At 40.6% G+C, this 12251-nt stretch overlaps 1 protein-coding gene across 1 annotated transcript in view; it reads left to right on the forward strand.

Annotated features, from left to right (window-relative positions):
* NSA2 (NSA2 ribosome biogenesis factor) overlaps positions 1–12251 on the forward strand; it is a 132677-nt gene that overhangs the window by 69192 nt on the left and 51234 nt on the right. The window contains exon 4 of the mRNA XM_044063951.1: positions 4132–4311. Coding sequence (XP_043919886.1) covers positions 4132–4311 — 180 coding nt within the window. The remainder of the gene's footprint in view (positions 1–4131; positions 4312–12251) is intronic.

A 12251-nucleotide genomic window follows, 5' to 3' on the forward strand; every position in this document is an offset into this window, starting at 1 on the left:
ATTCATCAAGGTTACAGATGGCAAAGGGGGTAATTCCTCATTCTCCATACCAGTCTCTCTTGTTTCAGCTGTCATTTATCCCACGCTGTTCCAGGGAGTGGTACAGAAAGAGTTCCCGCCTTCGTGGGTGGGCAAGGGGTTTTATTCATGAATGCTTTTATTGTCAAAGAAAGAAATTGTTTGGAGACCGTTCTGGATCTTTCTTTCCTAAACCTGTTTGTGATGGTGCCCATTTTCAAAATGATGTCTCTTCACAACCAGTCCTCTTCTTCCTCATTCAAGTTTCCTGGTAACACTAGATTTAAAAGATGTTTTTCATCAGATTAATCCAGACTACAGGCATATTATGTAAGGTTTCTTGTGTCTAGATCACACTGTCCGTTTTCTGCCTTACCCTTTGTGAACACTGTTGGTACAGTAGATAGTCCAAAATGTCTAGCTCCACTTGTAGCAGGCTACAGGTTATCCACATTTTCCATTTTTGGATGACTTGCTTATCTTTGCAGGTTCTCTTTCCAAGTGCCAAAAATCTGTCATTGTTGAGATCTCTTACACAAGCTGAAATTCCAAGAGAAAACATCAATCTTCTTTGACTCCTCCTCAGAGGATTTGTGTTTCTGGGATGTCAGCTAGACACCACAGTTCAAAGAGCTTTTCTTCCACAGGAAAAAAAATAGATCTATATCTAGATTAGTTTCTAGGGTTTTCACTCAGACTTTCCACTCACAGTGAAGGAATACCTCAGAATTATGGGTCTCATAGCTTCTATAATTCTCATGATACCAATAGTAAGACTCCACATGAGAAGGTTACCATGCTATCTTAAGTCTCTTTGGTACCAGCACCTACACCCCTTGTCTTTTCAGATTCTAGTGCTGGGGTTTGTCAGAAGAGAAATTACTTGGTGGAGAAAATGGATAACCCTAAATCCAGGTCTCCACTTCTGCCTTCCTGCTCCAAAGCATTCAGTCACCGCAGATGCCACAGAACTTTGCTTGAAGAGCAGTTTCAGGAGTGATAAAAGTACTAGATGTGTGGGACACAAAGGACAGACAGAAGCGCACAAATATAACAGAGGCTCATCTTAATCAAGGCACTCAATTCTCTAAATCATCTTTGGTCCCCGGGACCTCTTCAAGTTGTTACAGACAATACCACAGTCATGTGGTACATCACCAAGCAAGGGTTGCGCCAGTTCGTACCCTACTAAATATGTTGGCTTATAATGGAGCTTCACAGCACAGTCTCACTCTGCAGGCATCCTACATTCTATCAGAGCAAAATGGGCAGACAGGCTGAGGAGGACAAGGACTGACCCTCATGAATGGAAACTACATCAGGAGGTCTTCAAGATTTGATCCGTGCCTTTTCTTTTCCATGAACAAGAATGTTTCCTGTATGGTTTTCCACTAATATCTGGAGTACTCAGAAGGAATCCTAAGATCATTGCGGTGACTCCCTTCTGGCTCAGACTACCGTGGTTCTCCCTTCTTTTGGAAATGGCCAGGGACAATTACCACAAGCTTCCTTAAGGATTGGATCTGCTTACACAAGAACAGGGGTGTTTGTTACATCTGACGCCAGTCGACTTCCGTTGACTGCCTGGGTGATGGTGTCGCTCGTCTGGTCAGCATAAAACAGACTAACATCTGTGGGTACTGTTCAAGCAGCTTTATGTACAAACCAGGATTGAGGCTTAATGACTTTACATAAATAAACTTATAAACAAACTAGGCATCGCACTCGTACATGCTCACACTCTGGCTGCACTCTCAAAATGGCACTGAAGCTAGCACTTGCTTGCTATTTATATTTACATGCTGCCCTTGGAAATGCTTCTTAACGGTACAACACACTATTTTAGAGTAGGGTTATAATTCCTTTTAGGTACCTGTTCACTGAGAACGTGCAGCAGGTACTAATTGAGACTGGAAAGCCTGCTACTAGGAGATCATATATTATCAAAAGGAAAAGGTTTTCTAGTTGGTGCAAACAACCTAAACATCATCCATTCATGGTTAGTTGTTCTCTGATTTCACAATACTTGTGTGATTTACTATCTTGTGGCCTTGATTACTCCTCTCTCGAGGTTAATTTATCAGCCATTTGAGCATGTCTGCCCATGGATCCTCCTCTTTCAGTGCATTCTCATGTAATAATGTTTTTGAAAGGGGTTTTGAATAAGAGGCCTCCAAGAAAAACTAGTGGCCCCTCTTTGGGATCTTAATTTTGTGTTGGCGAAAGTAGCACTTGCTCTATTTGAACCAGTTAACCTGACTTACTTGAGATTCTTAACATGGAAAGCAAGTTTACCAATTGCTCTGACCTCTGCAAGAAGAGTGTTTTAGTTGCAAACTCTTACGGTTAGCCAGCCCTGCTCTATTTTTCCACAGGTACAGGGTTTCTTGAGAACTAATCCTTTTATGCCTAAAGTGATGTCTGAGTTTACTTTGACTCATTACATCTGAGTGACACCTCTCAGGTGCATCTGCAGTTGATTGCTACTGATGACTCTAGGAATCAAATATTGCTTGTTCATACTTGCATCAACAATTCCAAAACCTTGCTCTGTACAAGTTTTTAAAATATTTCATCTTGAAGCTTACATAATACCAAACTGAATTGCATTAATATTTGATCTGTGTCTAGTGCAGGTAAATACATATTAACTGTTTTTATGATATTAATTTATATAGATATAATTTTCACATTTTTCCAAATATTTAAAGAATCCGGTAACACAGGCAGAACTCCTTAGCCTCAAATGAAAGCTCTCGGCTAGATGAATAAAATGCTGCTTACAGTATGTGTGTGTAACTTGAGTGGTTGCTGAGATAGTGTAAGTTGTTTACAAAATATTACAAATGTAATGGTTACTGTGTTTACTGGGACTTATAAAGTTAGGTTTAAGACCTAGAACCTAAAGAATATTACCACTATAAAATAGTTTGTGCTGAAAGAGTTTGCCATTTGTACTTTCATAATACCTATGGTTCTAGAGATATGAACATTTGTTTGAAATGTGAGGACATAATTTGATTCTGTCAAAAGGCTTGAGCTACGCCCGTTGGAAGTTATAGTACAAACTTCTTGAGCTCCATTGGGGTGAACGAGTTGAGCCAAACTGTTCATCTCCCCATTTTCTTTCCTTAACCCAAAAAATGGGGGAGAATGTAGGGTTTACCTTGGATGTCCACAGACAGCTCTGATACTATCTTGAATGAGCTGAATTTTTCAGCTGTTTGGATCAGTTAATTTCTTGTGAAAGTACGAAGGGAAACCTGTGTCAAAATATACCATTTCCAAACAGTTGTCTAAGGCTGTTATCTTTTTGTTATACTCACCACAGCAAAACTATCCTGGCAGGGTCAAGGCCCCACTCTACCTTTGATTCACCTTTGGCTTTTTAGGATGTATTTGAATTCTAGAATTCCTGAAGTTGCAACTTGGTCTTCTTTTACAAAGCACTGTAAGCTTGATTCCTTTTCCAGGTCAAGATCAAGCTTTAAGACCATTCTTCAGGGGCTTATGGACTCTTCTCCTTCCTCCTCCTAAATGTAGTAATCTACCCATAAGCTAAGGCTACTGCAGTAGTGGTCAGTGTGATGGACATAGTACAATTATGTAAGTATATGTACCGTAACAGTAGATGTTCGAATGGTCACTGCTACAGTAGCTGCTTCCTTTCCCCACCCCCCTTGTCTTTTGGTGTAGTGTTTATGCCAGTGTATGGATATTTTTTGTTCTTCCTAGCATTGTCCTTTCAGGGTTCGACCTCCCTCTGCCTGTTGGCAGGAAAGCTCTGAAGGGCTTGGCACTCAAACTTGTCTTTGTCAGCTCAATTCAAGCAGCCTGACAGTTTGGAGCCATAGAAGGTGCCCAGAAATTTTGGAAGATGGACATCTGTTATATGTTTGGCTGAGTACAACTCATACAGCCCTACTGTTCTAGTAAATATACTTACACAACTGTAATTTTCAACCAATGTCATTTTGCCTAAGTGAGTCCTTTTAAGGTTATGAGCAGAATCAGTGGTCAGGATTAAAATGCATGTAGCAAAAAAGTCAGATAAGCATGTTGATTTCTTTGTTTTGGATATAAATAGAGATTTACATTTTCATGTTTTGACAGGGTAAATGGGAAGTTCCTGTACCAAAAGTCCGTGCCCAGGGTGAAACCGAAGTTCTCAAGGTTATTCGCACAGGGAAGAGAAAGAAGAAGGCCTGGAAACGCATGGTTACTAAAGTCTGTTTTGTGGGAGATGGATTTACTCGGAAACCTCCAAAGTATGAAAGGTTCATAAGACCAATGGTGAGTTTTTATTTGAAGTCTGCAAAATCTGGAAATAGCTCTATATTTATGTATATATTTGGTTAGCATGTTACTGGGGCTTAGTGTGACTTTTGTCTGAGTAGAACTGTATTTGTGGATGATAGCAGAGCCATAATAGAACTGTGATGATTTTGTTCATAGGTGCGTATTAGGCTAATGGCCCTGGGGCCTTTACAGGCCTACCCCTTGGATTACCATGGCATCATCCCACCCAACCTTAGTTCCCAGTGCCTCTGTCGAGTAAAGCCACTGGAGTGATCCCTGGGGTGAATTTTCTATTTCCCATCCACTCATCAGGATTTCTCTTGAAGAGGGCCAGTAAGGTACTCTGCTTGACATGTATGGAAAGTCTATTCCATATCATGGGCAGTCTCTGGGTTATGAACCTATCCCTCCAGCATATTCTGTTTGATTGTGGTAATGAGGTTTAGGTCTCTGGAGTGTGTGGTGTGGAGGGATTGGGATTTCTTTTAGATGTAGCATTTCTAACCAAGCTGGGTCAGATCGCATTTCTAACCAAGCTGGGTCAAATCGCTTCTAAGTAGACGATATGAAACAGAGAATAGTTGGAGTTTTTTTAGTCTGTCCATATAAGACAAATGTTTAAGACCTAGGATCCTCTTTGTGAGGTACTTTGCAGCCTCGCAGTGTTTAGAGAGCTACATGCCAAATGGGGCATTGTACTCGATGATTGGCCTAATGAGGGGAAGAGTAGAGGGAGACGATGACCTCTTTCTTCCTGGATGCAAAACCCTTACTAATGAGATGTGCCACATAGAAGGACTTTCTGATCACAGTGGCAATGTGGTGGTCAAAAGAGAGGTTGCTGTCAACCTGTGTTCCCAGATCTCTTTATAATGCCTTCTGTGTTCAGTGGACTGCCATTGATGTGGTAATTCATGGGAACCGGGTTTTTTCCCAAAGGGGATGACACATATTTTGGATTTGAGCTTAAGGCCATGGTTTTGACACCAGTCGTTGGTCTCAGTGAGGCCTTTCTGTAGGATATCAACATCACTCGGGGAGTTAATAATAGCTCCCAACTTGTAATCATCTGTGAGCTTTGTCAGCCAGAGCCCCTTTGTGTTGGCCTGGACTTCAGAGTAGTAGATAAACAGGAGAGGACCCAGGACCGAACCCTGTGGGACTCCACTCATGACTGGTCGGCAGTCTGACTTGGAGTCAGCTACTTTCACACTGTGGGTTCTACCTGTCAGCCACTTTGCAACCCACCTAGTGATGTAGGGGTTGATGCCTAGCTTAGTGAGTTTTTCTGTGATTCCTGAGTGGGGAATGGTATCGAAGGCCTTGGCCAGATCAAGGTAGACTGTATGAACCACTTTGCTTTCATCCACTGCTCTGAAGATGGATTCGGAGAAGTTGACCAAGTTGAGCAGGCATGATCTACCCTTCACAAAACCAAACTGTGTAGGATCCAGAGTTTGGGGAGTCCCTATATCCTTGTTTATTAGGTCCATGATGATGCGTTCCATAGCTTTGCATATAGCCTAGTACCAACCTAGGAACCTATTGGCCCTAGGGCCTATACAAGCCTAGCCATAACAATTCCCTGAATATTGCTTCCCACAATATTTACTTCCCTGGACCCCTGTCTAGCAGGGTGACTGACATGATCCCCTGGGTGAATTTCCTATCTCCCATCCAATCGTCAAGGTTCCTTTTGAAGAGGGCCAAGGAGGCACTTTGCTTGACATATTTGGGCAGTCTGTTCCAGAGTATGGGGAGTCTATGGGTCAGAAACCCATCTCTCCAGCATGTGTTGTTCATTGTGATGGCAAGATTTAGATCCCTGGAGCGTGTGGCTCTGAGGGATTGGGATTTCTTTAAGTGGTATGTGATATTTCCTTTGGACTGTTTGCGGGGGTGAAGGGAGAAATTTGAGCTGAACCTGTCAGCCAAAAGGTTGGCAGTGGCCTCCAGTTCAGTGTGGGTGAAGTTCTGTACATTGTTGCATATTTTTTTTGAGATTATGGACATAGCAATAGAAAGCTTTGTGGTTGTCTTTAACTCTCTTAGCTGCCTATTTAGATTGGTCAGTGGGCTTTTAGTATGTAGGGCTTTGTTCCTCCTATGCTTGGCCAAGATTTTTTCTTTTGTTGTGTAACTGATTCATTTTGTGATTCCATCAGTGTGGCTTGAGTTTGAATTATTCTTGATGTGAGTGGGCACAGCTCGCCCTGTACAGCTATCAATATGGCTGTACAGAGATTTTATAAATAGCTCAGCATATGCTAAGATGTTTACTGGGTTTGGGGTGCTTGAAATTTAGCCAAGGTGTTGCTTAGTAGAGAGAGGTTTGCCTTGGAATATTCTTCCTAAAGGTTTTTGCTTTCACTAGGGCCCAGATTTTATTTAATTTTTATTTCAAGCAATACTGCCTTTTGATCATATCTAACAAGTGAAGACATTATGTTGTGTGGTGAACATGGCTCCCCCAGGTTTGTAAGTACAAGGTCAAGGATGTTTGTATCCTTGGTAGGAGTTATACCAGAGTTTTTTTTTTCTTCTTCTTTCATTTGACGTAGTCATGAGAGCACAGCCAGGGTGGCCAAAATAGAGTCCTCCATCATGGATAAAGATAAGGATAAGAACTACAGACATGTCATAGTGTGCAGGGAAACAGCTTACATATTTAGAATAGTGTTGTAGTATAATCCAGGCTTATTTTATTTGCAGTCCCTCTACATTGATTTATGTCATTGATGGCTTTGGGGTGGACTGCAGATACTTTATATCTGAGAACATGACAAGACATTTGTATGACTTGGAAGAAATGCATTTTGTGCCACTGTAAGTGTAGATGTTGCAAATTTTGTAGTACTTTTAACTGCAGTGGAGCAACCATTAAACAGAATAAAGGCTGGGTTGTTCATAATTGCATGCATGTTTGTGGTGGAGTTTTTTTTTTATTTTTTATGTGCTGTTTTGCATTTAAAAATGGCACTTGTAATGAAAATTTGCTTGGTAGCTACAGTGATCTGTCACTTGGCAAAGCTACCAAATTCATTAGTAGGATATTGCAAGATTTTGCTTCCAGACTTCACTGTAGCTCAAGTCGTTGGGATGTAAAACCAAGCCACTTTGTTTTGCTGTGTCATGGGCTTCTTGTTGTGTGGAAGTTATACTGCTTTTAGCTGCCTTAAAAGATTTATTTTTGCATAAAATTGGCCCAGATACAGTTTTCATTTCTTTAGTTCCTTTCCAATGGAAAAGAAAGTCATTAGCGTAGTAAAACAGTCTACTGTAATGATTTTCACTAGGTAATTCTCTTTTAGCATTTGTCACAGTTTGCAGAGGAATAACATTGGGTGAACAGTGGGTGAAGGAAGGCAATATTGGCCTCGGTCAGGCATATCAAATACAGAACTTGTAAATACAGAAATCATACTTTACCAAAACACTCTTGGTAGTATTAAGACGCAAGCTGGTAGTATGTTTTATGTCACAAAAAAGGCATCTTGAAAAGGACAACTTCTCTGATATGAAAGATTTTTCTTTATGGGGAGAAAGTTGCCTTCTTAAAAAAATATTTCCTTAAGACTTGGTTCACTGTGCCAAGTGCATCCATCTGTTTTCAAAACCCTGTTAAATATTTTTCGGCTACTGTGAGCAAGCCAAAGAAGACTGGTCTGAGACATGGATATGAAGAGAGGACATAGCCCCAAAACACTTTTATGGCTGCTGAAAACTAACGTAATCACCCTTTAATATCTATCCATCGTGCTGTTTTAACCATTAACCAGAATGTGAGCAGCTTTGGGCATATAGCAAGGATATGCAGTGAATCAATGATTTTTCCTTTGGGACATCTCCAGTACTGGTTGGAACAGCTTAGACAGAGTTGGAACAGATGCTTAGAAATAAAGTGCAAAATCATCCAGGCAAATGCCATGAAGAGGCATTAGCTGGAGGACACCGAAGAGGTATAAAAACGTTAAATGCCCTGTGTCAAAGGAAAAATATACTTTAAAAATGATCAATACACGGTAGGTTTAGGTTAAGGCACTTTAATCTTGCAGCAAGGAGACAAAAACGTGCTAATACAGAGTTTGTCTAACTAGAATCAGGAAATGCAGGCATTTTTATACATCTTCTAATAAGACATTGCCTACCAAGCTGACGTAGTAAATCACAAGTTTTGTCATTATCATTTCGTAGTGATTTGTTTTTACAATATTCTGCTTGTACTATCAATTTTTATGAGAAACTTCCTGAGAAAAACAACGTGGCCTTGGCTACCACCGGTTAGATATATGCAATGTTACCATTCAAGGTACTATGGCTAATTTGAGCACAAAGCAAGTATAGATTGCAGTTCATTTCTCTAACAGTCCTTTGTCTATGTTATCTCTAACTTCTGCAGCAGTACATGTTCTCATACTTTGAACAGAGCTGATTGTTTAAAATTATTACATTACAGAATGTAGCATTGTTCATTCATTTCTTCCTGACCTAGCAGATAATCACCTGCTTCTCAAGTACATTTCCAAACGGCATAAACATGAATATTGCTGTGCTAGCAATTACTAGGTCAGAGGGCATCTTGCAAGTTTCAGAAAGCACACTGCAGTTTTAAAAAGCATCTTTTAGTCTCATATGAAACTTAACTGTATATAAAATAGTGCATATAAAATAGAAAGAAAAACGTGTTAACTTATTTAGTTTCTAATCAGCATTAAGCACACACATTAATACATATTTTTCTGACACCCTGTACTGAGAAAAAAAATTCTCACCATAAGTTTTAGCATTATCCCAGAAGAAATCCTAATATCCGCTTAATGCAAGCTAGAAACTGGACATCAAGGCCCCCTTAACACCCCCACACATTTTTTCTTAATGCAAAATAGAAAGTGGACCGTTAGGTTCTCCTTAACCCCATCAGCGTCTTTCTATAGGTCTATTACTGGGGTGTGTATATATATATATATATATAAATTTTTTTTTTTCCTTTAATTCCATGGTCCTAATGTGAATCAAATTGTAACTTCAAAAAAGGTAACCAAAAAAAATGCCTTAATGTATCAATTATCCTGAAGACTTGAGCACCAGTTATGCCCATCTTGTAGCTGTTCTTAGACCCTTATCCCCCAAGTTATTATCCATTGCGGTCCAAATAAGCAAAATAGTATTCTCTAGTGATTTTCTACTGGAGTAAACCTCAGTCTCGCCTTGTATACAGAGAAGTCTCATTGTTGTCTGCCTTCTATTTGTTTGGAGGACTTTGGCATTGGTACGGTATTTTGTTTCATCATTTGTGTTTTGCTACTTATGAATTGAATCCAGGAGCTAGTTAAGAAGTACTGTCCCTGGATCTCCCAGCCTGCAGTCCCCATCTCATTAGGCTGCTAAGTTGGATAATTTGCTTCCTTTCTGAAGAGTCCTATAGTTGATTGAAAAGCTGAAAGTAAAGATGGGATGTTTTGCAGCCGACAGATTTCATCACAGATCTGGAAACTGAATCCCCACCTTGTTTTGACTGGAGATAACATGACCCAACAGAACTTAAGATAGCAATTTCTTTCACTGATCGAGAACTTTGCAGGCAGATGAGTCAGTCAGATCATGTAAAGCAGTGTGGCCATCAGACATCTTAAAATTTGATGATAATTTATCCCATAAGTGCTTAACTAATTACTAGTCTATAATACAGAAGATGGTTCATAGTGTGGAAAGAGCTGATTCTTATGTTTACTGTTGTCTGGATTTTAGGATTCCTGACTTAAGGTAGACTTGATTGGCTGGTCTGACTTCCAGAGCCCTGTCTTCCTCTCTCAGCCTCAGCAAGTACCCTCCCACCACAAGAAGAAGACCCTAGCACCAAGTCCTTGTGTATAAGACAGTAGCAGTTCTCTGTGTCCTAGATATACTCCAGAAGACTCCAGTCTCCCTCTCCAAGCAGTAGGTTTGGATAAAAAGAGAGGGGGCCTGGGAGGGGAATGTGCAGATGAAAGGACTAGGGAGCCACCCCAGCCCAGGCTGCATAGTATGAGAGAGAGAGATAGTGACATGAAAAAAGGGGTAAGAGGAGAGGGTACTTGGACAGCAACAGTGATACTACTTTAACATCTACATTTGTGGTAAGATGTCCTTATGATCACTGTTGCAGTATTACTGACAAGTAGGATATCCCACAAGAGATCTGTATACGTCCAGCCAGGTTACCTAAGTTAAGTTTCTTCCTGTCATGCCTTATGTCTGATGTATGGCCAAACACGCCACAGCCTTGTGGTATGTAAAAGACGCACCTCAGAGCTTTCTTCTCACTTGCCTGAACACTGCGTTTCTCTGTCTGTCATACGGTCATTACTGGTTCCATTTGCCTAGAACAGATGGGTATCCCTGTTGGGGAAACTTCCTCTTTGTCTTATTTTTGGCTAAAATTAAACCCTTATGTCCACTAAGAAACAAGAAAATGTGATTTTAGGATTACATAGTAGCCAATCTCAAATCTAGAACGTGTTTTGTTTGCCATTCCTTTGTCCCCAAGACGCTCATGAGCAGTTTTCTCTTCCCTTAAGGTCCATCTTGAAAGTCAGAGACTCAAGGCACTCGTGCATTAAATATGATACCTCTGTTTCTGTCAAGATCTCCCAGATAAGGCCAAAAGGAAGTTAAAAAGACCATATCTGATGATCTGGCTATCTGTTGGATCCAGATGTCTCTGTTGATGAATCCTAGGACCTTATTGACCCATTGGCTACTTCCTTTATCATGTCCCCATTAGAGACAAGGCACTGTCCCTTTGCATGTCCACCTTGACTGTTCAGACCACTGTCTCTGTCGCAAAGGGCGAACCAAGGCTGTTTATTTTAAAGGAACCCAACAGCAGGTGAAGTACCAAGTTCGCTCATTGAGGTACATGAGGGGTCAAACTTCCTTGGCATATGCTAGCTCTTCTCCCCTCCAAGAAAAAACAGAAGACTAAGACACCCCCACCCCCTTGCTGTTGCTGATTTTCAGAAGGAGTGGTAGGAATTTTTTTTCAAGGGTCGTTTAAGGCTCTGTAATCTGTCTGTCTTGTCTTTTGCCCTGTTCTTTCACTTCCTCCCTTCTGAAGAGATTAGATGTACTGCTTCATAAGAGGAAGATTCAGCTTTGTGGGGAGATTCCCTGGTTTACTGTCCTGTGGAGTGAGTTTGAAGAAGTGGTTGCTATGTCCCCATATTCTCCTTTGGAGGAACATTACTTCAGAGATACAGTATTTAATGATGATGTAACATTTTCAGTGTGAAGGCAAAAACGGGTGTCAGACGTGTAAAAAGATATTATGACCTGATGTAAGCAGGGGTTCCAGAACTTTTTGCATCCCTCTGGTCCTTGAGGTTTTGCAAGATGCCTTTGCATTTCAGGTTTCACAGAAGCTGCGACAAGCACTAGCTCCCAAGAAGCCTAACAGATTTTATAAAGTTACACACTCATACATTTTTATTTAAGAACCGCTCATTAGACATTGCTTGCATTTCCCCATAATCTAATCTAAGAAGCCTGCCTGCTAGACTCTTGCCTTCTACAAATGCCCTGTCTAATGATAAATAATGAAGAGCTTTTGACAGGTGTGGAAAAAAGGTTTTCCGCACCTATACTCTGGGTTTTTGTTTTCTTATTTATCAGACAAACATGGCTTGTATTTCATGTCTTTAGCTACTTTGGTAAACTTTTTATCTGATGCACCTGATTCTGAAATAAAGTATTCTGCTGTTTCTTTATTGAATTCTGCTTCCCAGATAGCTAAGCATTGCAGGTATTGTATATATCTGATGCTTCCTCCAGGACAGCTGCTACTGGTTCTGCTTTGAGGAGATTTTCATGGCTTGGGCTTCAGTCTCTTTCTGAGGATGTCCAGTCTAAAATCTTGGACACCACTCCATATAGAGAATGCTCTTTGGTCCTGCACT

The sequence above is a fragment of the Protopterus annectens genome, chromosome 2.part2, assembly GCF_019279795.1.
Source record: "Protopterus annectens isolate FY-2018-M chromosome 2.part2, PAN1.0, whole genome shotgun sequence".
In the NCBI taxonomy this organism is placed as follows: Eukaryota; Metazoa; Chordata; order Ceratodontiformes; family Protopteridae; genus Protopterus; species Protopterus annectens.